Below are 27,429 nucleotides of genomic sequence, written 5' to 3' on the forward strand. Positions count from 1 at the left end.
CCCAGCCGGGCTGTGGATAGGTGGGCAAAGGGGTTGTTGTCAGTGACAATCACGAAAGGGGTGGCAGCCAAGTAATTTTTTAACTTCTCCGTCACAGCCCAGATCAGGGCGAGCAGTTCCAGTTTAAATGTGCTGTAGTTTTCGTTATTGCGTACTGTCTTCCTGAGGCCCCGACTGGCGTAGGCAATCACCCTTTCCCGGCCATTCTGTATTTGCGATAGCACAGCTCCCAGGCTGCGGTGGCTGGCATCAGTATAGACCTGAAAGGGTTTCTCGTAGTCAGGGTAGGCTAGGAAAGGTGCTTCGACGAGTGACTGCTTCAGCTGTTTAAAAGATGCTTGGTGGTCTTCGGTCCATGCGACCACTGCTGTACTTTGCCTCTCCTGGCCCGATTTTCCACGCAGGAGCTCATGCAGAGGGGAGGCTACTTTAGCAAAATTCTCAATAAAGCGTCTGTAGTATCCAACGAACTCCAGAAAGCTGCGTACGTCTTTGACGGTCTTTGGTACTTGCCAGTCGCGCACCACGCGGATCTTTTCTGGGTCTGGCTTTACCCCTTCAGCGCTCACAATGTGTCCGAGGTATTGCAATTTTGGCTTCAGGAGGTGGCATTTGGACGGCTTCAACTTCAGGCCACAGCGAGTCAGTTGTCCGAACACTTCCTCCAAGTGTTCCAGGTGGTCCTCGTATGTTTTCGAAAAGATGATCACGTCATCAGGATACAGGAGGACCATCTCGAAGTTACGATGGCCCAAGTAGTGTTCCATGACCCTCTGGAAGGTGGCAGGGGCATTGCAGAGTCTGAACGGCATTCTATCGAATTCGAAGAGGCCCATGGGGGTGGTGAAAGCCGTTTTCTCCCGATCTTCCGGGGCCATCGGAATCTGCCAGTACCCGCTGGTCAAATCCAAGGTCGAGAAATAGACAGCGGTCTTCAGGGCAGTCAGGGACTCCTCAATTCGTGGTAATGGATATGCGTCCTTGTGGGTGACTGCATTCAACCTCCTGTAGTCGACGCAGAAACGAAGGCTGCCGTCCTTCTTGGCGATGACCAGCGGGGCGGCCCACGGACTGTGGCTCTCCTTGATCACACCAGCCTCTTGCATCTCGCTGATCATGGTTTGTACCGGTTGGTACCTGGCCGGGGGAGCGGCCTGTGTCTCTCTTTGATTGGCGGACTCACTCCGGTGGGAATGTGGTGTTGCACCCCCTCTGCTCTACCAAAGTCAGCTGGGTGCTGGCTGAAAGCCCCGGCATTCCTGCACACGACTTGATATCGTTGGTCCTCTGGTGTATCCGCATTTCCGATTTGGATCTCGTTCCACCATGGGGTATCCGTGGTGATTAGGCTGGATTGGCTGGTCACAGTCCTCTGTTGGGTTCCGGGCACGGTTTCTCCCAACACGTCTTGGAAGTCGACCCACACCACGCTGGCCACGGGGCAGTTCCGAAACAGTCGGATCGGGTAACTGTGCGGATTGAGTACCCGGACTGGAACTCTTCCACGTTCCACTCTAGCCAGTGCCATGGCCGATGCCCATCGGGGTCACAGGCTTCGATGACCGCTTCGTAATCCCGCCCACCAGTGCCGATTCTGGCTTTACACCATATCACGTGTTCAGCATTGGGCTGAAGTATAATGGGTCGGCGGTCCGTGACTCTGGCCTTGCCCACCTCTCCTTTGGGATTAGTGAACCATTCTCTCGGGGATGCAGACTTCATCTCCATCCTGAGGGCCTCCACCAACTCATCAGGACAACTTTTCAGCACGTTCATCCCCAAAATGACAGGTGGTAGGTGTTCATTGCAGGAAGTCGTGATCAAACAGCCTTGATGGCTAGCCGTGCTTCACCAATAGATAAATCAGCCTCCCAGTAGCCACTGAACTGAATTTTTTGACCAGTCTTGGCCAGTAGACTGAGCCAGGTGGTAGGTGGTGTAACGATCTCGCTCTCCTTCCAGTGTTTCCGGTACTCAATGAGTTGAATGGTCGTCACTTGAGATCCGGTATCTAAGAGAGCTGCCATTTCTATTCCGTTGATCCTAATCTTCAAGTGGGGACACTTGCCCACATATTGTGGCCACCATTCCGGTGCCGATGGACCTATTTGCGAGGTTCTTCCCGAGGGTCGGTCCCTCGCCTCTGGGTCACGTCGTTTAAAGGCTCGACTTCACATTTGCGCTCAACATGCCCACTCAACTTGCAGCGCCGACAGATGAGTCTCCCCTGTGCATCAAACTGATCGGTGGGGCGTCGTCCTGAGCCTCGCGGGACTTCCCGTTGTCTGTTTCGTCCACTCGAATTGCACCGCTAGCCTCCGCGTTTATTCTTTTCCCGTTCCAAGCGTATGTCTCGGATTTCTTTCATCATCTCTGTGACAGCATTAGTGAGCCCCCCGATCGGATCTTGGCTGGCTTGGACCTGCTGAGTGGTGATACGTTTAGGCTTGCTGGGTTCGGCCATCAAATACAGTTGTGCCTCGTCGCCCTCTTCATCCTCGGTAAGTTCAGAGGTCGCCCCATATTCTGCGTCTGTGTTCTGATTCAATCCCAGTATGTCTATGGAGGTTTCCTTAAATTCGGGGAATGCGCAATTGGGCTTCTGTTTTCTCCACATTCTCAGCTGGGCTCTTGTTGTTTCACTCTGGGCTCCTTCAATAAATAGGTCCGTCAAAGTTTCATCGACATGTTCTCTTTCCCTTGGAGCTCTAGCTTGGATTGCTCGCATCGCTTCTTGTAACCCCAGGGCAAAGTCTCGCAATGATTCTTGCGGTTGTTGTTTTCGGGCATATAATCGCCCCTTCAGTTCTGCGATGGATTGGGAGTTATAGATGCTGGCCAGTTTCTTTAGGATTCTTTTGGCCGTCTTTCAGTCTGCGCCCGACCACGATCATGCCTCCCGTAGCACAGACCCTTTTAGCTGGCCGATGACGATCTCTGCCCGCTGTTCCTCTCTCAGCGTGTATAACCGGAACATGGAGTGTAACTTTTCCTTAAATTCCCTGAAAGAACTGGTGCCCCGCACGCGGTTGTCACCTGAGTATTGGGGAAGCCAGGGGGCCTCAAAGTAATATGGCATGGTGATTGGTGCTGTCGGCATTGGTGCTCTCAGTATTACTGCCACTGGAGGTGCTGGGTTGGGTGTAACCGGCGATCTTCTGTGGCTCGGGGTAGAATCTGCCGACTGCGGTTGGTCTCCCGTGTCTGGTGCATCTTGCGACTGCAACATCTCACCGTTCACAAGGGTATCTTTAATCCTGTTCGTAGACGCCAAGATTGTAATATCACCCCTGTGTGTGTGTGGAGTTGTAGTGTTGTACCTGCGCTTCAAGACAATGTTGGCGGATTCGGGACCTCTCACGACTTCCTTCTCATGAGCCTGTGGCAGAAGAATAATCACCCCAAGGAGGACCCCACTGATCAAGGAGATGCAAACGGATGGTGACAGCACGTTTATTTAACCAAAAAGGAAAATCATCTTTTAAATGACCTCGCGGGTCAGCTAGCAAGTCAATTGTACTTCAAAAGGCACACTGCGGCTCATCGCATAACATTTGTAAAACGAACATGGGTATTATCACATATCATCTGCTTAATAGGTATAAGTGCTATCACATATCATCTGCTTAATAGGCATAAGTGCTATCACATATCATCTGCTTAATAGGCATAAGTGCGGGTTAGCAAATCTGGCTTACTTCCATAAGGCAACTTACTATAAGATTACCATTTAGTAAGACTGAGGCAAGAATGCTCATCTAGTGTACTAATGAGCCACTAAGTGGCGGTGGAAACTCAAATAAAAGAAAAGTTTAACGTTACACACAATCCGGAGAAGTCCAAGTGTCCATTCAGATGAATCACAAAAGTCACTTAGTATATAGAATATAGTTACTTCCAGTTCAAGCAGTAATTGGCATATACCAGCAATGGGGACAGCTTATGGAAGCGGGATTGGGTCACAATGAAGATTCTCTATCAATGCCAGGCATCAATTATTAAGTGCTCCCTCAGGTGTAAGTGCTTAAGACTGTGAGGTAGTTCTGGGGGTCAGTGATGAACTGATCTCAATGTCTCTCTTTGATCTCTTACGTGTGGCACTAATAATACCGGTAAGGCTGTTAGTCTTACAGCAACCTTGAGCTAATGGGCAGGGGAGCAAGGATTAACTGCTCCTGGTTTGTCCTGATCCTTCTCTCCCAGAACAGAATCGTTGGTGGTACAGTGTGGGTGCAACGGCTTACCAGTTCCCTGGCAGGTTAGCGGTGGTGTCTGGATCTCCCCAGCGGCTGGCAGGCGGGTGATGGCTGGCGGGTCCCGGCTCTCTCTCTCTCTGCAGACTGGCGGGCAGGTTACTGCTGGCGGGTCCCGGCTCCTAGCTGCCGCTGTCACTCCGTCCTGCCCGGCGCACCCCGTCCTCTTCACAAGCGGCTCAGTCCACTCCGCGCTCACGCAGCTCCTCTTCGGCCCAGTGCGGCCGCGTCTCTCCTCCGCTCTCCGCAGCGGCGTCCTCATCGATCGGCTCTGCACGGCCCACTCTCCGCCTCCCATCCTTAGATGTGACTGCGGCGTTTCCTCCTCGCACTCCAACCAGGCACATCCACGTTGCATGCCGCAGATCTTCCTTTTGTGCCCTCCGGTGAGTCCCTCCTTCCTTGCCTAGCGTGCAGCTTTTCCTCCAATCCCCAGCTCTCCAGGGCTCCCGCGCTTAGCAAGAGAAACGGCCAAGCTCTCCTGGGTCCCAGTGTCCTACTGCTTTGTTCCTTTTCCTGAGGCCGTTGCTAGGCAGTGCAGGTGGAATTAACCCTTTCTATACTGTGCAACAACATGTTCCCAGACAGCATGGATTATAAGGGGGGAACTTGCATATCTCCATGACACCCCAAACGTGGGTATCACACACACAGAATATAATTGCATACCCCCCTTAGAAGTAAATTAAAATAAAAGCAAGTAACTGTGCACTTATGCAAACCCATGTTACACTGCAAGTGGGGCAGATGTAACATGTGCAGAGAGAGTTAGATTTGGGTGAGGTGTGTCCAAACTGAAATCTAATTAGTTGTGTTAAAATAGAGCAGCCAGTTATTACCCTATACAGAATAATTATAAATGTATTTGCTCCCCTTGCAAGGCAAGATGGTTTGTTCCAGACACAAAGGGCCTAATTCAGATCTGATCGCAGCAGCAATTTTGTTAGCAGTTGGGCAAAACCATGTGCACTGCAGGAGGGGCAGATATAACATGTTCAGAGAGAGTTAAATTTGGGTGGGGTGTGTTCAAACTGAAATCTAAATTGCAGTGTAAAAATAAGGCAGCCAGTATTTACCCTGCACATAAACAACATAACCCACCCAAATCTAACTCTCTCTGCAAATGTTATATCTGCCCCCCCCCCCTGCAGTGCACATTGTTTTGCCCAATTGCTAACAAACTTGCTGCTGCGATCAACTCAGAATTACCCCCCATGTGCACTGCAGGGGGGCAGATATAACATGTGCAGAGAGAGTTAGATTTGAGTGGGTTATATTATTTCTGTGCACGGTAAATACTGGCTGCTTTATTTTTACACTGCAATTTAGATTTCAGTTTGAACACACCCCACCCAAATCTAACTCTCTCTGCACATGTTACATCTGCCCCGCCCTCCCCCTGCACTGCACATGGTTTTGCCCATTTGCTAACAAATTTGCTGCTGCGATCAGATCTGAATTAGGCCCAAAGTTACTTGCTTTTTTTGCTAACTTCCAAATCAGACTCATGGCCCTCTGGTTGCTCTTAAATTGTCCATCTATAAGGTTTCTTTTGGTTTGTATTTATTTTATCCAGGAGAATCTGTGTTTGTGCTGTATGCCAATTTAGCGCTTAAATCCTGCCATAGAACAGACTCCATAGCACAAAATCAGTAACTCAGTTGCATTGAAGACTAGCAGATAATGGTGATTCTCCTGCACAGTATCGTGTACTTTATAGAGAAAGTTGTACATACAGTATATTTAGCTCAGGAAATACCATTCATAAAGCGGGGTACATGGGCCCTCATTCCGAGTTGTTCGCTCGGTAAAAATCTTCGCATCGCAGCGATTTTCCGCTTAATGCGCATGCGCAATGTCCGCACTGCGACTGCGCCAAGTAAATTTGCTATGCACTTAGTAATTTTACTCACGGCTTTTTCATCGGTCTGGCGATCGTAATGTGATTGACAGGAAATGGGTGTTACTGGGCGGAAATAGGCCGTTTTATGGGCGTGTGGGAAAAAACGCTACCGTTTCCGGAAAAAACGCAGGAGTGGCCGGAGAAACGGAGGAGTGTCTGGGCGAACGCTGGGAGTGTTTGTGACGTCAAACCAGGAACGACAAGCACTGAACTGATCGCAGATGCCGAGTAAGTCTGAAGCTACTCTGAAACTGCTAAGTAGTTTGTAATCGCAATATTGCGAATACATCGTTCGCAATTTTAAGAAGCTAAGATTCACTCCCAGTAGGCGGCGGCTTAGCGTGTGTAACTCTGCTAAAATCGCCTTGCGAGCGATCAACTCGGAATGAGGGCCATGGTGTTGTCAGAGCACACATGAATAAGGTCACATGGATTTAAGATGTCAAATTGTAGTTTTATAAGAACAACTAAAGAATGTTTAATTGATACTACTATAGTACAATCTCGATGAATTCTATTTTGTCCAATATTACCTATTCTCTAAGACACGTTTCTCATTTTGATGAAAATTCAGGAGCTACAGGTGCACTGTGCAGAAGGTCAGGCCCTGCTGAACACTCTGCTGCTCACAAGGGAAGATGTCATACCAATGGGTATTCCGCACACAGAAGACAGGGAGCTGGAATCATTAAGGCAGGACTGGCAAATTTATCAGCAGAGACTGGCGGAGACCAGGAGCCAGATAAATGCCGCCTTCAGCAAGCTGAAACTGATGGAGACAAAGTTCCAGCAAACCGATCAATGGTTGATGTCTGTGGAAGGAAAAGTGAATATCAGGACAGGGCGTCAGTCAGACAGAGCAACAAAGGAGATCCAGCTTCAGCAGATGAAAGTAAATGCAGTTATCCTGCACACTTAGCGTTATCTTGTATACAGGCCATCACTGTTTCTTATTACTGAATAATATTGTAATCTGTTCTATGTGAAAGCTTGAAGTAAAATGTGTTACGTTGTTCTTATACAGTAGCATGTACAATTTCCCTATTAAGATTTTTTGTATGTATCCATACAACATTCACATTGTCAACACCGACATGGGGCGGGATGTAATGCCGCCTGAGTTCGGCAGCCGTGCAGGATGTTGGTCGAACTCAGACAAGGGGCAATCACTTACAAGGCAAAAAACCTCCGGGTTCAGCCAACATCCCACACAGACGCCAAACTCAGGCTGCATTGCATCCCACCCACAATGGTGATTTGTTCAAAATGTCAACATTGTGAATGTTGATGGCCACAATGTCGACATATACATTTAGAGTTAAGATTCAGCTACAACTAAGGTTAGGCTGCAGTTATAGTTAGGGGTAGGCTACAATTAGGGTTAGGGTTAAGCTGCAATTATGGTTATGGTGAGGCTGCAGTTAGAGTTATACTGCAATTAGGGTTACGATTAAGCTGCAGTTAGGTTCATAGTTAGGGTTAGGGTCATGGTTGGGGTTAGGCTGCAGTTAGAGTTAGGTTGCAGTTAGGGTCATGGTTAGGGTGATTGCAGTTAGGGTTAGGCTGCAGTTAGCATCATGGTTAGGGTTAGGCTGCAGTTAGGGTTAGGCTACAATTACGGTTAGGCTACAGTTAGGGTTAGGATGTAGTTGGCATGATGGTTAGGGTTAGGCTGCAGTTAGGGATATACTGCAATTACGGTTAGGCTGCAGTTAGGCTGCAGTTAGGATTTGGCTGCAGTTAGGGATATACTGCAATTACAGTTAGGCTGCAGTTAGGGTTAGGCTGCAGTTAGCATCATGGTTAGGGTTAGGCTGCAATTACGGTTAGGCTGCAATTAGGGTTACAGTTAGGCTACAGTTAGGGTCATGGTTAGAGTTAGTCTGCTGATAGGATTAGCCTGCAATCAGGGTTAGTCTGCAATTAAGGCCATGGTTAGACTGCAGTTAGGATTAGGCCACAATTAGGGCTAGGGTTAAACTGCAGTTAAGGTTTGGCTGCAATAAGGGTTAGGCTGCAGTTAGGGTCATGGTTCGGGTTAAGCCCCATACACAGTAGGCGATATCGCTGATTTTTGACCCTTCTGAATGATATCATTTGTAATATCGTCCAATGTGTACGTTCTATATTGTTAATGATGCACGGTACCGTGGGTCATTAATGAGGTGTTCTGTTGCCCATACATGCAGGTCAATTTGACAGTATCGTCAGAAACTGCATGTTCGGGGTTTGTGCAGGATGATGTCACTGAACGATATCGCTAGCGATATCCGGGGCCATTCCGAGTTGATCGTAGCTGTGCTAAATTTAGGCACACAGACATGCGGGGGGACGCGCAGCACAGGGCTAGTCCACCCCGCATGTCAGTGCCCCCCCCCCTGCAGAAATGCAAAAGCATTGCATTTGAGGAGTAACTCCCGGCTATTGCAGCTCCTGCGGTTGTCCGGGTGAACCTATTCGCTGCCCAGGTCGCAGCGGCTGCGTGTGACGTCATCCCCAACGGTCCGGCCACGCCTGCATTGGCCGGACCGCGCCCCCCTAAACGGTGGCTTAACGCCGACGTCCAGCCCCCTCCCGCCCAGCAACCGCCTCTGCCTGTCAATCAGGCAGAGGCGATCGCTGGGGAACAACGCCCTTCGGCCGTCCAGCATGCGCCGGCGCACTGCGGCGCTGTCGCATGTGCAGATCCGACCCGATCGTTGCGCTGCAATAAACTGCAGCGAGCGATCGGGTCGGAATGACACCCATCGTTCAGTGCACTAGGTAGTTTGCCCGGGAGTTCAAAAGCAAACACTGGCAATATCGCTCATGGAGCATATCGCCTAGGCCCTAGTGTGTTCACAGCTTTAAGCTGCAGTTAGGGTTAGGCTGCAGTTAGGGCCATGGTTAGGGTTAGACTGCAGTTAGAGTTAGGCTGCAAATGGCAGTTTTGGGTTAATATCAGTGTTGACATTCACAATATCTACAACTTGAAAATGACAGGATTTTCTAAACATGTAAACATCCTGAATGGCGACATTCAGAGACTGTCAACATTATGGTGTTGAGATAATGGGGGGGTATTCAATTGTTTGAAAAGTCAGTTGGTGTCTGTTTTTTGCTGTCTATTAGATAGGAAAAAACAGACACCCAACCGACTTTTCAAACATTTGAATTCCCCCAATGACTGTCACTTTCTGCTTGTTGACATATCATATCACACCCAGTTTTCTCACTAACAATAATTTGACTTTGTGATTGTTGTTTGTTGTTCGATATATTCAACTAAGAAACTTTGTTGACACCGATGTGTGTCTTCCAGAATTGGCATGAGGAGGTGCTGGTCTACAAGGAGGAGGTTGAAGAGGTTGGGGCGTTGGCCCAGCAGGTGTTGGAGGAAGGCCGGAGTAGCAGCAGAATGGGCAGTATGGCCACCCTGCTCACATCTCGCTATCAGGCTGTCTGGCTTCATATTTTGGTAAACCTTTCACTAAGCAAAAATCTTCTTCGGAAACTTTCTCTAACAAGTGTCATCCATGTTCACATGTAAACTTTTAATTTTACTTTTTGCATGTTTCCAGTATTATAAAGAGAAAAATACCTTATCTAGAAATCCCAAGCATTAGCAATTATACAAAATGAAGCTTATAAATTGATGGCCGCTGAAGAATTGAGCAGTATGTATAATTTTTCTACATTAGTCTAGTGCAGCAGTTCTCAGCTGTTTTGGCTTTGACACATTACAAACATACATGTGTCCTCATACACCATACGTCGCGAGATGGCAAGCACGACTGACCCATTTCCAGAGGTGTAGCGTACCATCGTTTTAAAACAGGATTTGGCCCCGTTTCCGACCATCTCTGTCCGACATAAAAAAATGTCGGAAAGAAATGAGGGACCTTAGAGGAAGAGAGGGGGGAAAGCCGCGGGGAGACGGGGGAGAGCCGCAGGCAGACAGGGGAGAGCAGCGCTACAGCACAGCGCTGCAGGAGGATGTGTCACAGCCACGACGCTCACGGCAGCGTCCACCCGGCTCCAGCAAGTGAGGTCACGCTTGCTGAAGCCGGGTGGACACTGCCGTAAGGTCTGGTGGCTGTGAGACATCCTTCTGCAGCGCTGCTGTAGCGCGGCACTCCCCGCTGGTCTCTCCCCTCTCCTCCGCTCACAGGTCTCATCTCAATTCGAATTGAGATGCAATTGAATAGGGGTTGTTGGATCCATTCCGACAAATGCATGTCGGAATGGATCCGACCCTAATTGAATATACCCCTTAGTGCAGCCGTGACGCCTTGGACCTGGCGCATCAAGAGGGGCTATTTGGCGCGACTAAAGCCACAGTGTATAAGGCTCTATGGATGTCAAATGGGCAATTTAAAAAACACATAAGGGAGAATAAAAATAACTCTAGCGTGTATATGTATGATAGAGAATAAAGATTTTTAGGCTTCACTGGGAGAGGGACTGTTGTGCAGGACTAAACATTCTCTGTAAAGAGATGCATTATACAGTATGTGTGTGGTATATATACTGTATAGCTGATAATAAAATAATTAGAAGTTTAAAGGATAAAACCGCTTTGTGGACTTTTTTTAAATGTGGAACATTAGATGTAAGATGGTTGGTAAGGGGAAGAAGTGGTATCAGCACCATTGTGTGATCTGATATTGCTTCTCCCCCATTTATAAAGGAAGAGATGTGTGCCCTTGTCTATATCGGCTCTGCTATCTACTAGATAGCACACTGATATACAGGGCAATGTATGAACAATCAGTAGCATTGACTGTTCCGACACCTGCAGCTAATGATTTAGACAACTGCTGGTGTGGCTACCCATACACCACAGCAGGGACAGCGCTGTCCCTGTGTGCGGCAGGTGTCGGCTGCGGGCTGCATATGAGATCTCATGTGACTACCGGGATCTCGCACATGCACACTGGAGCTAGCCAGGGAGAGACACAACGCATCAGCACTAGGCTGTGATCGCCACTGATGCTTCCCGCTTCGCCTCAGTTAAGAGGAGAAGCAAGAAGCATTACACCCGCACATTATGTGCATGTATACAACATTCCCCACAGACCTGGAAGTGTTTATTGTGTATATACAGTTTAACTGCCCTCTTATGCATACCTCCCAACTGTCCCAAATTCCAGCGGGACAGTCTCGCTATTAGGACACTGTTCCGCTGTTTCACCTGCGGCCCGCAGTGTCCCGTGGGGGTGGGGTGGATGTTTGGAGAGCCTTTGAACACAACTGCTCTGCTCTGCTCTGCAAAGCAACGGGTGAGCCCTGAATAGATGTGCATTTAAACAGTGCAGGGACACTGCTTTGGAGTTTCTGATCTAGTGGATTTTCAGTCACTATATACTTAATTTGTTGTATTTCTCTGGCATCCATAAGGGATACTGGGGTGAACTTAATACGATGGGGTATAGAAAGGGTCCAAAGGAGCTGGTGCACTTGAAATTTCTTCCACAGGGTGCGCTGGCTCCTCCCCTCTATGTCTCCTCCCACAGGCAGTTTAGAAAAAATTGCCCTCAGGAGAGGATGCACACTCTGGGAGCTCCAGAGGAATTATCTTCAGTTTTATTTTAAACTTTATTATTTTAGGTATACTGTCTGGGCAATAGTATACCTGCAGCGTGGGAGTTAGGATGGGGGGTGGGGGGCGGTTACCGGCCTCTGTAAGGGTGTGTACACACGGTGAGATATTTTCTTCCGATTTCTATATAGTCAAAATCGCAAGAAAAGTTAGTGCAGATCTTGCAATTCCGATGCGCGGTCCCGCCAGGTCGGCATCGTAAGAAAAGATAGACTGTGCAGGCAAGTCAATCCTTGCTAGATCGGTGTACTATCTAGTTCATCTCATATGTCAATGACATCTCACATAAGCCAAAATCTCACATAAGCCAAAATCGTAAGCACACATAGTCCATATCTCAAGAAAAGTTAGTCATAATCTGTGCTATCTGGGCTCCAGGGAGTTCAAGGGAAATCGCAAGTGAAAATCGGGCATAGCAAGGATCTCACCGTGTGTACACACCCTAAGGCGTCAGAGCCGCTTCCCCGCTGCAGGACCACCATTCTAAGGGGTTATTATTCCGTAGGGCACTGCGCCTTGGCGGTCACAACTGCAGCACGCCACACAGCCCTAACACTGCCTGAAGGTGCGAAGAGTGGTGAGTACAAACAAGGGGCCCTACTCATTTGCGTTTCTATAATGGGTGCGGTGTACACGGGCCCCTGGGTCCAGGGGGGCCCCACACCGCACCCATTGCACCCATTTTAATACTTACCTTTCCGGAGTCCAGCGCCGGGAGCTGCAATCTCGGCGGAAATCACCACCAAAATGTCCGCCGCACATGCGCGGTAGCCAAATTGGTCTCCGGATCATGGCGGGCACCATGTTTCCGGAGATCTGCGCATGCACAGTAAACTCCGGCACAGTGACGGAGTCTACAGCGCCGTGCAGAGGAGGGGGCCCACCCGGAGGTGCACACAGACCCCCTCCTCTGTAGAAACGCCCCTGGCCCTGCTAGAGGGGTCCCCCGGTTCTTGGTGCGGCGCAACACAGCGGCGGCATACGGGACCCTCCACGGGGGGACCCGCTATAGCCCCCGTGTGTACAACTGGCAGTGGTAGTACAAACTAGCAAGTTGTGTGAGGTTTGTACAACGTTTGGAAACATTGCCAGTATAAATATTATCCGTAGCTCCGGCGCCATTACAGATGCCATTACAAGCTGGCGGCGCCATTACAAGCCGGGAGCTTGCTCAGAGCGGAACCAGCGGTATTTTGGCGCCTTCCTCTGCAGACTCCAGCAGCAGAAAGGACACACAGCTCCTCCAGGACCAGGAGACACTGGAAACTGGTACAGGGGTGTACTAACAGGGGGAGTGCCGCTATTGCACACAATATAGTGTCCGGAAAAGGACAGATAATCTGGTTTTACTGTGACTCCCTCAAGGATATAGGCACTATTAATGCTAAAACTACTACCATGGCAGTGTCGGCGCGCAGAGCTTTGTGGTTGCATCAGTGGATTGCTGACACAGATTCCAAGCGCAGTGTGGAGTCTCTCCCTTTTTCAGGGGAATGGCTTTTTGGGGTAGAGTTGGAAACATGGATTTCTAAAGTCACTGTTGGGAAATCCACGTTTCTCCCCTCTGGGACCCCACTGGCTAGGCGTACCTACCCGGGGCCATCTACTCATTACTTTCAGACCTCTAGATTAAGGTCAAGAGCCAGAGGTGCCTCCAATGCGGCACGAGACACCAGAGGTAACACTAGAAAACCAGCTGCTGCCGCTGTTTCCCAGGAATGAAGCACCAGTACAGCTTCCGCAAAAGTCTTAGCATGAGGGTGCCTCCCCACCCCAGGGGGATCTCGAGGTGGGAGCTCATCAATGTCACTTCAGCCATATCTGGGCAGACTCTTGCCAGGATACCTGGGTAAAGGACCTCATTTCCCAGGACTACAAGCTGGAGTTTAACAAAGCTCCTCCCCAACGATTTTTCAAATCAAGCTTACCAGTTTTGGAGCATACAAGAGTTACGCTACAACAAGCTATCCTCAAATTGGTCCAGTCCCAGGTCATTGTCCCAGTACCACTGTTGCAACAAAGAACAGGTTACTACTCCAACCTGTTTGTGATACCGAAACCAGAAGGTTCGGTAAGGCCCATTCTGAATCTAAAATCCTTGAAGGGTTTTCAAGTTCAAGATGAAATCCCTGCGAGCGGTGATTGCGGGCCTGGAAGAATGGGAGTTCATGGTCTCTCTGGATATAAAGGATGCTTATCTCCATATCCCGATTTGGCCCCTCACCAAGCCTTTCTGAGGTTTGCCCTACTGAACGACCACTATCAGTTTCAGGCATTACCCTTCGGCCTGTCCACAGCTCCGAGGGTCTTCACGAAGGTGATGGTGGAGATGATGTTCCAACTCCGAGTCCAGGGGGTCAATGTTGTTCCTTATCTGGACGATCTCTTGATAAAGACAAGATCCAAGGAGCTTTTATTGCTCCATTTAGACCGCACTATCCAATTTCTGTTACATCAAGGGTGGATCCTCAATTTCCAGAAGTCCCAACTGGAACCGACTCAGCGACTCCTGTTCCTGGAAATCTTACTGGATAGGGAGGCCCAAAAGGTGTTCCTCTCAGAGGACAAAGCGAGAACACTTCAGGAGATGGTCCGGAAGATTCTCCGGCCTGCACGAATATCTATCCATCTCTGCATAACGTTGTTGGGGAAGATGGTAGCCTCCTACGAGGCGATTCAGTATGGAAGGTTCCATGCCAGAACATTTCAGTTGGATCTCCTGAGCAAGTGGTCCGGTTCACATCTTCAGATCCACCGGATAATACGTCTGTCACCTCAAACCAGGATTTCCCTCCTGTGGTGGCTGCAGTCCGCAAACCTACTGGAAGGTCGAAGTTTTGGGATCCAGGATTAGATCCTCCTCATGACAGATGCGAGTCTGAGGGGATGGAGAGCTGTCACCCAAGGGGCTCAGTTCCAGGGCAGATGGTCAGCCCACGAAGCCCTAATTCCAATCAACATTCTGGAACTTCGGGTGATCTACAATGCTCTGCGTCAGGCCTCTCCTCTGCTCAGGGATCAGGCGATTCAAGTTCAGTCAGACAATGCCACAGCGGTGGCTTACATAAATCGACAAGTAGGAATAAGAAGCAGAGCCTGCATGCGAGAGGTGTCAAAGATATTCCTCTGGGGAGAAAGAAATGCAAGAGCCATGTCCGCTATCTTTATTCCAGGGGTGGACAACTGGGAAGCGGACTTCCTGAGTCATCATAACCTCCACCCAGGAGAGTGGGGTCTCCACCAACAGGTGTTTGAACAGATCATTGACTTGTGGGAATGCCCACAGATAAACTTGATGGCTTCTCGACTCAACAAGAAGCTTCCCTGGTATTGCTCAAGAACCAGGGACCCTCAAGCGAGAGCAATAGACGCGCTGACGTCTCCTTGGCCTTATCGGTCGGTTTACCTGTTTCCTCCGATCCCGTTGCTCCCGAGGGTGCTCAAACGAATCAGGAATCAAGGAGTCCAGGCAATTCTGATTGCCCCGGATTGGCCTCGGAGGGCGTGGTACGCAGATCTTCTGGACATGTCCGTGAAAGACCCGTGGCCCCTGCCACTGAGAAAAGATCTTCTAAAACAAAGACCGTTAATCTATCCAGATTTACGGCGTCTTTGTTTGACAGCTTTGAAGTTGAGCAGAACATCCTAGATCGAAAAGGCTTTTCCAAGAAGGTTATTGCAACCATGATTCAGGCCAGAAAACCGGTAACATCAAAATCCTAACATCATATCTGGAGGAGATATGTCTCCTGGTGTGAGGAACGCACATATCCAGCGGAATTTCACTTAGGACGTCTCTTATGCTTTTTGCAGGCTGGTGTGGATAAGGGGTTACGTCTGGGGTCCCTTAAGGTCCAGATTTCAGCTCTCTCAATTTTGTTCCAGAAGAAGTTGACAGTGTTGCCAGAAGTTCAGACCTTCTTGCAGGGAGTTCTCCACATACAGCCTCCGTTTGTGCTGCCCACGGCACCCTGAGACCTGAATATAGTGTTAAACTTTCTACAGTCCTCCTGGTTTGGACCCTTGTTGTCGTTGGAAGACAAGTACCTCACATGGAAGACGTTGATGTTGCTGGCCCTGGCTTCTGCTAGGCATGTCTCCGAATTGGGGGCCTTATTATGTAAAAGTCTCTAACTTGTTTTTTACAAGGACAGAGCTGAGCTCTGTACTAGACAGCAATTCCTGATGAAGGTTGTCTCTGCATTCCACTTAAATCAATGTTAAGAGAACGGCTTGGATCAGAAAGATGATTCCTTATTTGTACTGTATGATGCGCTGGTGTGTGAATCTGACCACTTGTTGTTATGTTCCTTCTCTCAAGTATGTCCTTTCTCCTTCGGGCACTATTTTGCTTAAACTGCCTGTGGGAGTGGGCATAAAGGGGAGGAGCCAGCGCACCTGTGGGAGAAATGTAAAGTGCACCGGCTCCTTTGGACCACTTCTATACCAAATCGTACTAAGTTCACCCCAGTATTCCTTATGGACTACGAGAAAGGGATTTACCGGTAGGTATTAAAATCCCGGGTTTTTTTTTTTTTTTTTTTGGGGGGGGGGGGGGGGGGGGTCACTTTGATTTTTCTGATGCAATGTTTAATTCTTTATCTGTTTCCCCTGTTTCTTTATCGGATTCCCAATTCTTTCCTGTATAATAACTACATAAATTACATAATTGTCTACTTAACATTGTCATATTAAACTTGCATTTTCATCAAATCACAATAGTTGAGCTGATGTTAACTCGGTTTATTATTTTATTTCTCCCCTGATTTAAGGAACAAATCCAATTCCTTGAGGAAGAGATCAGAAGTATAGAGGAGTCTGACCTGGCCATTAAATCGTATACAGACTGGTTTACTGAAGCACAAAAGAACTTCCAAAATATTACGGCAAATATCGGAGTAGTGGATAAGCCAGCGTTGGAGAGAAAGATGAAGAAACTGGAGGTAAGTGAGCTGGACATTAATGTCTGCTTGGTAAATGCATGCACAGGGCCTAATCTGTTAGAAAGTTAAAGGCAGGTCCCATTGTGTTTTACATGGAAGAAAATTGTACACTTTATAAAATCATTGCTGAGGTGGTGTGTGAGCATGAGGACCAGTAAGAAACATTAATCCCTTATGATTGTGAGTGTTTCCTATTATTGAAGCAATACAGATGTGTGCTCATACATCTTGCTTCAATACGCCATGCAACAGTAGATGCCTGGAGTGAATCAGCCGACAGCTCCCGGGCAGCTGTTTTCACGTCTGGCATCTTTTTTTTTGCCGAAAATGCTTCCCGCATCACTATGCGACTAGGAGGCACAAGCAGCTTATCTGCATACGAAATGCTACATTACAGTGATTTCCAGGAAAACACTTTAACATAGCATTTTGTATGCAGATACAGCGACATAAGCTGTTTGTGCGTCCTATTTGTATATCAGTGTGCATGGCATGACTAGCAGCAAGGATGTAGGAGGAAACATCTGTAGAATGAAATGTCAGCATTCATAATGTCGACAGGAGAATGTTAACATTCTCATTGAGCACTGGGGGTAATTCCGAGTTGATCGCAGCATCAAATTTGTTAGCAGTTGGGTAAAACCATGTGCACTGCAGGGGGGGCAGATATAACATTTGCAGAGAGAGTTAGATTTGGGTGGGTTATTTTGTTTCTGTGCAGGGTAAATACTGGCTGCTTTATTTTTACACTGCAATTTAGATTTCAGTTTGAACACAACCCACCCAAATCTAATTCTCTCTGCAAATGTTATATCTGCCACACCTGCAGTGCAAATGGTTTTGCCCAACTGCTAACAAATTTGATGCTGCGATCAACTCGGAATTACCCCCCTTGTTAATACTTGTATACTGCTCTCGTAAGTGTCTAGCCGCTCAGTTCTAGAGGTTAATGCAAGGATTAAAAGTGAGGGCTTGGTGCAGATGTGTATTTGCATTGGGTACGGGATACCGGCGATTGGTATCCCGGTGGTCTGCATATCGACACCGGGATCCCGGCTGCCAGAATACCGGTAGGGGGGAGAGTGCAACGAAGCCCCTTATGGGCTCAGTGGCTTACTTTACTCACCACAGGTTCTATTCCCACTCTAGGGGTGTTGTGAACACCCACGAGTGGGTATAGCCCTCGGCACCCCGACGGCATACTGGCAGCCGGGATCCCGGCATCGGTATGCTGACCGCCGGGATCCCGACCCCCGGGAGCGTGACTACATCCCGTGTATATATTGGAGATGAGCGCCTGAAATTTTTCGGGTTTTGTGTTTTGGTTTTGGGTTCGGTTCCGCGGCCGTGTTTTGGGTTCGAACGCGTTTTGGCAAAACCTCACCGAATTTTTTTTGTCGGATTCGGGTGTGTTTTGGATTCGGGTGTTTTTTTCAAAAAACACTAAAAAACAGCTTAAATCATAGAATTTGGGGGTCATTTTGATCCCAAAGTATTATTAACCTCAAAAACCATAATTTACACTCATTTTCAGTCTATTCTGAATACCTCACACCTCACAATATTATTTTTAGTCCTAAAATTTGCACCGAGGTCGCTGTGTGAGTAAGATAAGCGACCCTAGTGGCCGACACAAACACCGGGCCCATCTAGGAGTGGCACTGCAGTGTCACGCAGGATGTCCCTTCCAAAAAACCCTCCCCAAACAGCACATGACGCAAAGAAAAAAAGAGGCGCAATGAGGTAGCTGTGTGAGTAAGATTAGCGACCCTAGTGGCCGACACAAACACCGGGCCCATCTAGGAGTGGCACTGCAGTGTCACGCAGGATGGCCCTTCCAAAAAACCCTCCCCAAACAGCACATGACGCAAAGAAAAAAAGAGGCGCAATGAGGTAGCTGTGTGAGTAAGATTAGCGACCCTAGTGGCCGACACAAACACCGGGCCCATCTAGGAGTGGCACTGCAGTGTCACGCAGGATGTCCCTTCCAAAAAACCCTCCCCAAACAGCACATGACGCAAAGAAAAAAAGAGGCGCAATGAGGTAGCTGACTGTGTGAGTAAGATTAGCGACCCTAGTGGCCGACACAAACACCGGGCCCATCTAGGAGTGGCACTGCAGTGTCACGCAGGATGTCCCTTCCAAAAAACCCTCCCCAATCAGCACATGATGCAAAGAAAAAGAAAAGAAAAAAGAGGTGCAAGATGGAATTGTCCTTGGGCCCTCCCACCCACCCTTATGTTGTATAAACAAAACAGGACATGCACACTTTAACCAACCCATCATTTCAGTGACAGGGTCTGCCACACGACTGTGACTGATATGACGGGTTGGTTTGGACCCCCCCCAAAAAAGAAGCAATTAATCTCTCCTTGCACAAACTGGCTCTACAGAGGCAAGATGTCCACCTCATCTTCACCCTCCGATATATCACCGTGTACATCCCCCTCCTCACAGATTATCAATTCGTCCCCACTGGAATCCACCATCTCAGCTCCCTGTGTACTTTGTGGAGGCAATTGCTGCTGGTCAATGTCTCCGCGGAGGAATTGATTATAATTAATTTTAATGAACATCATCTTCTCCACATTTTCTGGATGTAACCTCGTACGCCGATTGCTGACAAGGTGAGCGGCGGCACTAAACACTCTTTCGGAGTACACACTTGTGGGAGGGCAACTTAGGTAGAATAAAGCCAGTTTGTGCAAGGGCCTCCAAATTGCCTCTTTTTCCTGCCAGTATAAGTACGGACTGTGTGACGTGCCTACTTGGATGCGGTCACTCATATAATCCTCCACCATTCTATCAATGTTGAGAGAATCATATGCAGTGACAGTAGACGACATGTCCGTAATCGTTGTCAGGTCCTTCAGTCCGGACCAGATGTCAGCATCAGCAGTCGCTCCAGACTGCCCTGCATCACCGCCAGCGGGTGGGCTCGGAATTCTGAGCCTTTTCCTCGCACCCCCAGTTGCGGGAGAATGTGAAGGAGGAGATGTTGACAGGTCGCGTTCCGCTTGACTTGACAATTTTGTCACCAGCAGGTCTTTGCACCCCAGCAGACTTGTGTCTGCCGGAAAGAGAGATCCAAGGTAGGCTTTAAATCTAGGATCGAGCACGGTGGCCAAAATGTAGTGCTCTGATTTCAACAGATTGACCACCCGTGAATCCTTGTTAAGCGAATTAAGGGCTGCATCCACAAGTCCCACATGCCTAGCGGAATCGCTCCCTTTTAGCTCCTTCTTCAATGCCTCCAGCTTCTTCTGCAAAAGCCTGATGAGGGGAATGACCTGACTCAGGCTGGCAGTGTCTGAACTGACTTCACGTGTGGCAAGTTCAAAGGGCATCAGAACCTTGCACAACGTTGAAATCATTCTCCACTGCACTTGAGACAGGTGCATTCCACCTCCTATATCGTGCTCAATTGTATAGGCTTGAATGGCCTTTTGCTGCTCCTCCAACCTCTGAAGCATATAGAGGGTTGAATTCCACCTCGTTACCACTTCTTGCTTCAGATGATGGCAGGGCAGGTTCAGTAGTTTTTGGTGGTGCTCCAGTCTTCTGTACGTGGTGCCTGTACGCCGAAAGTGTCCCGCAATTTTTCTGGCCACCGACAGCATCTCTTGCACGCCCCTGTCGTTTTTTTAAAAATTCTGCACCACCAAATTCAAGGTATGTGCAAAACATGGGACGTGCTGGAATTTGCCCATATTTAATGCACACACAATATTGCTGGCGTTGTCCGATGCCACAAATCCACAGGAGAGTCCAATTGGGGTAAGCCATTCCGCGATGATCTTCCTCAGTTGCCGTAAGAGGTTTTCAGCTGTGTGCGTATTCTGGAAAGCGGTGATACAAAGCGTAGCCTGCCTAGGAAAGAGTTGGCGTTTGCGAGATGCTGCTACTGGTGCCGCCGCTGCTGTTCTTGCGGCGGGAGTCCATACATCTACCCAGTGGGCTGTCACAGTCATATAGTCCTGACCCTGCCCTGCTCCACTTGTCCACATGTCCGTGGTTAAGTGGACATTGGGTACAGCTGCATTTTTTAGGACACTGGTGACTCTTTTTCTGAGGTCTGTGTACATTTTCGGTATCGCCTGCCTAGAGAAATGGAACCTAGATGGTATTTGGTACCGGGGACACAGTACCTCCAACAAGTCTCTAGTTGGCTCTGCAGTAATGATGGATACCGGAACCACGTTTCTCACCACCCAGGATGCCAAGGCCTCAGTTATCCGCTTTGCAGTAGGATGACTGCTGTGATATTTCATCTTCCTCGCAAAGGACTGTTGAACAGTCAATTGCTTACTGGAAGTAGTACAAGTGGGCTTACGACTTCCCCTCTGGGATGACCATCGACTCCCAGCGGCAACAACAGCAGCGCCAGCAGCAGTAGGCGTTACACGCAAGGATGCATCGGAGGAATCCCAGGCAGGAGAGGACTCGTCAGAATTGCCAGTGACATGGCCTGCAGGACTATTGGCATTCCTGGGGAAGGAGGAAATTGACACTGAGGGAGTTGGTGGGGTGGTTTGCGTGAGCTTGGTTACAAGAGGAAGGGATTTACTGGTCAGTGGACTGCTTCCGCTGTCACCCAAAGTTTTTGAACTTGTCACTGACTTATTATGAATGCGCTGCAGGTGACGTATAAGGGAGGATGTTCCGAGGTGGTTAACGTCCTTACCCCTACTTATTACAGCTTGACAAAGGGAACACACGGCTTGACACCTGTTGTCCGCATTTCTGGTGAAATACCTCCACACCGAAGAGCTGATTTTTTTGGTATTTTCACCTGGCATGTCAACGGCCATATTCCTCCCACGGACAACAGGTGTCTCCCCGGGTGCCTGACTTAAACAAACCACCTCACCATCAGAATCCTCCTGGTCAATTTCCTCCCCAGCGCCAGCAACACCCATATCCTCCTCATCCTGGTGTACTTCAACACTGACATCTTCAATCTGACTATCAGGAACTGGACTGCGGGTGCTCCTTCCAGCACTTGCAGGGGGCGTGCAAATGGTGGAAGGCGCATGCTCTTCACGTCCAGTGTTGGGAAGGTCAGGCATCGCAACCGACACAATTGGACTCTCCTTGTGGATTTGGGATTTCGAAGAATGCACAGTTCTTTGCTGTGCTGCTTTTGCCAGCTTGAGTCTTTTCATTTTTCTAGCGAGAGGCTGAGTGCTTCCATCCTCATGTGAAGCTGAACCACTAGCCATGAACATAGGCCAGGGCCTCAGCCGTTCCTTGCCACTCCGTGTGGTAAATGGCATATTGGCAAGTTTACGCTTCTCCTCCGACAATTTTATTTTAGGTTTTGGAGTCCTTTTTTTTCTGATATTTGGTGTTTTGGATTTGACATGCTCTGTACTATGACATTGGGCATCGGCCTTGGCAGACGACGTTGCTGGCATTTCATCGTCTCGGCCATGACTAGTGGCAGCAGCTTCAGCACGAGGTGGAAGTGGATCTTGATCTTTCCCTAATTTTGGAACCTCAACATTTTTGTTCTCCATATTTTAATAGGCACAACTAAAAGGCACCTCAGGTAAACAATGGAGATGGATACTAGTATACAATTATGGACTGCCTGCCGACTGCAGACACAGAGGTAGCCACAGCCGTGAACTACCGTACTGTACTGTGTCTGCAGCTAATATAGACTGGTTGATAAAGAGAAGATGTCTATGTAACTATGTATGTATAAAGAAGAATGAAAAAAAACCACGGTTAGGTGGTATACAATTATGGACGGACTGCCTGCCGAGTGCAGACACAGAGGTAGCCACAGCCGTGAACTACCGTACTGTACTGTGTCTGCAGCTAATATAGACTGGTTGATAAAGAGAAGATGTCTATGTAACTATGTATGTATAAAGAAGAATGAAAAAAATCCACGGTTAGGTGGTATTACAATTATGGACGGACTGCCTGCCGAGTGCAGAGACACAGAGGTAGCCACAGCCGTGAACTACCGTACTGTGTCTGCTGCGACTGGATGATAAATGATATAAAAAATATATATATATCACTACTGCAGCCGGACAGGTATATATTATATATTATATAATGACGGACCTGCTGGACACTGTCTGTCAGCAGAATGAGTTTTATTTTTATAGAATAAAAAAAAAAAAAACACACAAGTGAAGTCACACGACGAGTGTTTAACTTTTTCAGGCAATCACAATATAAGTATACTACTAACTATACTGGTGGTCAGTGTGGTCAGGTCACTGGTCAGTCACACTGGCAGTGGCACTCCTGCAGCAAAAGTGTGCACTGTTTAATTTTAATATAATATGTACTCCTGGCTCCTGCTATAACCTATAACTGGCACTGCAGTAGTGCTCCCCAGTCTCCCCCACAATTATAAGCTGTGTGAGCTGAGCAGTCAGACAGATATATATAATATTATATATAGATAATAGATGATGCAGCACACTGGCCTGAGCCTGAGCAGTGCACACAGATATGGTATGTGACTGACTGAGTCACTGTGTGTATCGCTTTTTTCAAGCAGAGAACGGATATATTAAATAAACTGCACTGTGTGTCTGGTGGTCACTCACTATATAATATATTATGTACTCCTGGCTCCTGCTATAACCTATAACTGGCACTGCAGTAGTGCTCCCCAGTCTCCCCCACAATTATAAGCTGTGTGAGCTGAGCAGTCAGACAGATATATATAATATTATATATAGATAATAGATGATGCAGCACACTGGCCTGAGCCTGAGCAGTGCACACAGATATGGTATGTGACTGACTGAGTCACTGTGTGTATCGCTTTTTTCAGGCAGAGAACGGATATATTAAATAAACTGCACTGTGTGTCTGGTGGTCACTCACTATATAATATATTATGTACTCCTGGCTCCTGCTATAACCTATAACTGGCACTGCAGTAGTGCTCCCCAGTCTCCCCCACAATTATAAGCTGTGTGAGCTGAGCAGTCAGACAGATATATATAATATTATATATAGATAATAGATGATGCAGCACACTGGCCTGAGCCTGAGCAGTGCACACAGATATGGTATGTGACTGACTGAGTCACTGTGTGTATCGCTTTTTTCAGGCAGAGAACGGATATATTAAATAAACTGCACTGTGTGTCTGGTGGTCACTCACTATATAATATATTATGTACTCCTGGCTCCTGCTATAACCTATAACTGGCACTGCAGTAGTGCTCCCCAGTCTCCCCCACAATTATAAGCTGTGTGAGCTGAGCAGTCAGACAGATATATATAATATTATATATAGATAATAGATGATGCAGCACACTGGCCTGAGCCTGAGCAGTGCACACAGATATGGTATGTGACTGAGTCACTGTGTGCTGTGTATCGCTTTTTTCAGGCAGAGAACGGATTATAAAGTAAACTGCACTGTCCTCACTAGTAAACTCTCTCCACTCAGTCTCTACACTTCTACAGTAACAGTACTCCTCCTAGTCAGCTCCAGTAAATCTCTCTCAGTCTCTTATAATCTAAATGGAGAGGACGCCAGCCACGTCCTCTCCCTATCAATCTCAATGCACGTGTGAAAATGGCGGCGACGCGCGGCTCCTTATATAGAATCCGAGTCTCGCGATAGAATCCGAGCCTCGCGAGAATCCGACAGCGTCATGATGACGTTCGGGCGCGCTCGGGTTAACCGAGCAAGGCGGGAAGATCCGAGTCGCTCGGACCCGTGAAAAAAAACATGAAGTTCTGGCGGGTTCGGATTCAGAGAAACCGAACCCGCTCATCTCTAGTATATATGTGTGTAGAGACACATAAACATATGTGAAAGACTCTAATTTTGTCCTGTGTCTTTTTAGTAGCCTATTTGGCAGTAAACAGACACAGTATTACTAAAAGGAAGCAATAAAACAAACATTGTTTGCAGCTCCTCAGTGGGAGACTGAGCTGAGTATGACGGTGTTAATAAAATAATTCATGTTTACATTGTCTTTGTTGGAAACTTGTATCTGTGACTTCCACAGTGGTACACCAATCTAATCACCAATTCCTTAATGGCAATATTCTCAGTGGACCTAACAGATCTATCCATACCTTACTCCATCGGGGCTCAGCAGTAGCTAGCTGCCTTACTCTAATGTCGACATTCTAAGAATGTTGGGATTTCACATGTCAACATTTAGAACACGTCAGCATTTTGTGAATGTTGATATGTTGCCTGTTGACATTTTAGCAATGTCGACAGCATAACTGTGAACGTTGTGTTTTCAGTATTATGACTGTTGATACTGTTATTGTCGCCCTTTTATGACTGCATCCCGAAGCTGTATTGTCTATTAAATATTTTTATATTAGTTAGCATTAAGCATTGTGTAATGTGGATTTTGGTTTTGTTCCAGCAATCCTACAATAACACTTACAGTAACAGCGCTAGAGGTGGTAATAAGCAGGCTTAAACAATAGCTTAAATGGAAAAATTCAGATGAAAAGCAACATAGAATTGGCTTTAGAAATACATACATTTATTTAAAAAAACAGTAAAATAGTAGCATAGTAAAGTATGTAAACACAGGATAAAATATAGAGTTACGGTTATAAAACAATGGGTGTTAATAGTTTTTTATGACGACTTGTGAAAGGTACTGCACATGTGTTAAGTTTCCTTATTGTGTATGAGACGTTTAACCTAGGAAAGGGATATATAATGCAGACTTATGGGGAGATGTACTAAGCAGTGAAAAGAGTGAAGAAGTTGCCCATGGCAACCAATCAGCTGCTCTGTATAATTTTATAGTATGCAAATTAGAAATGTTACTTCAAAACTGATTGGTTGTCATGGGCAACGTCTCCACTGGCTCACTTCTCCACTCTTTTCACTGCTTAGTACATCTCCCCCTGAGACTGTATATTCTATAACTGTGAATGAGAGCAGGAGGCAATCTTTTCCAACCACATTGTCTTGAACATAGAAAACACTATATTATATTATCTTTCTGTTGTTATAATAGACTAATAGACATTTGTTTCCTGTCCCTTTTTAGTTTTTATTAAGCGAAATGGACTTGGGTCATAGACTGCTAAAATCAGCTCGTGAAAAGGGAGAAAGAGTTCTCAAGTACTTAGCAGGTCTAGAGGCTGAGCAGCTGGAAAGTGATATGCATTGCCATGTGGAGAAGCTGGAAGACCTGACAAGTTTAATTCGAAAAGAACACACAGCACTAGAAAAGGGTCTGCAACTAGCCAAGGAGTTCTCAGACAAGTACAAGGTGCAGGCTCAGTGGCTGGCAGCTCATCAGTCCATCCTACAAGCTGACGTGGAACCCAAGACTGAGCTGTATGAGAAGAAGGCCCAGCTAGCTAAGTATAAGGTGATCTATACTTTTTTTCTATACTTTAGCACTATAGTAAGATTAAAGAGGTTTTATAGTTCTGCTGAGACATTGAAATCCTGGGTGCTATAAATTTTTTCCCCAGTGGGCAAGCTTGGGACTGGATAATCAATTCTTCCAGCCCCTATACCCCCCTCCCCCCTCCGCCTACAGCGGTTTATGCAGTTCTGTTAAATGGGTTGGCTAAAGGGGCACAAAATAGTCCGTTTAAGGTGCTTAGTAAGTGGTGGGAGGGGGAAGTTAATGATGTGTAGGTAAAACTTTGCTGGAAAGTTATGGAGAGAGAAAAGTATTGAAAGTATGAGTCAGTAGTCAGGGAATAGGTAAAACATTCTATTTATTCTAGTTAATAGAATAAGCTTATGGACATAAAGGTAAAAGTGTAGTGAGAATAATACTATCTCAGAAAGTTACAGGCTTACTTCAGTGTTATTGTTATTATTCTCACTACGCTTTAAACTGTAGGAGGCTGAATCAGAGCCGCACGCAATGCCCATGTTCAGTACAGTAGATTACTTGCAACTGCGCGTGTGTGACCAGTACTGAAAGCCCCCACGACGCATGTGTTACAGAGTGAGCACACAAAGGTGCCATTACGATTGATTCAGACGGTATGTAAAAGGTGGAGGAAAAGTGATGGCGGTGACTGGGAGGTGGCTAGTGGTGCACACACCATTCAGTGAGCGTAATATGGGAGTGTTGCAGGAGTATCAGTGCAAATGGCTGCATTCACAGTTGCACAGCTGCAGGCATAGGAGGCCGTGCAGGTTTTAATGTTGCGACTGATGGTGGCGTATAAGGATGCACCAATTTGTATTACATCACCCATAGCTGCTCCCAGTGCTCTTTTCGCCCTCCAGGCATACATAGAAACATGCCCCTGTGACTCGTGACACGCCCCCTTAAGATGTGACCACGCCCCCATGTTGCACGCGCACACAGCACAGTGGCATGTCTGTTTTAGAGCCCCAGTGAGTCCCTGATATAGATAATTGCTTGAATGGATCAGAAAGGATAAATGCCAATGGTGTGATGATAAGGGTGTCATTTTCTTTGTGTATACAGTCCATACAGCAGACTATACTTTCATGTGAGCCATCCATCAAACTGGTCATAGAAAAAGGTGAAGCACTGCATAGTGTTACCCGTGATGCCACTGTGGGGGATAAAATCCACAATTTGCAGAAAGGCTATCAAGGACTATGCAACATGGCAAAGGTACAGTAAGTGAACTGCTTCCATAAATGACAGATACGTTATAATGTATTCATCAAATATTATAATGGACCAGTACTTTGAATTAAAGCAATGCCTACTGAATGTTCATTTCACAAGAAAACTTGATTTTGATTTCAAATATACAAATTTTTACTGCATAGGTAAA

The 27,429-nt window shown here is 47.3% G+C and overlaps 1 protein-coding gene across 15 annotated transcripts in view; it reads left to right on the plus strand.

Annotated features, from left to right (window-relative positions):
* Positions 1-27,429, plus strand: part of SYNE1 (spectrin repeat containing nuclear envelope protein 1) — a 965,679-nt gene that overhangs the window by 584,277 nt on the left and 353,973 nt on the right. For all 15 annotated transcript variants that reach the window (XM_063917854.1, XM_063917860.1, XM_063917859.1 and 12 more), the window contains 5 exons: positions 6,731-7,048; positions 9,458-9,613; positions 16,510-16,680; positions 25,698-26,024; positions 27,111-27,263. In XM_063917854.1, the coding sequence (XP_063773924.1) occupies positions 6,731-7,048; positions 9,458-9,613; positions 16,510-16,680; positions 25,698-26,024; positions 27,111-27,263 (1,125 nt within the window). The remainder of the gene's footprint in view (positions 1-6,730; positions 7,049-9,457; positions 9,614-16,509; positions 16,681-25,697; positions 26,025-27,110; positions 27,264-27,429) is intronic.

This window comes from Pseudophryne corroboree, chromosome 4 (assembly GCF_028390025.1).
Source record: "Pseudophryne corroboree isolate aPseCor3 chromosome 4, aPseCor3.hap2, whole genome shotgun sequence".
Taxonomy (NCBI): domain Eukaryota; kingdom Metazoa; phylum Chordata; class Amphibia; order Anura; family Myobatrachidae; genus Pseudophryne; species Pseudophryne corroboree.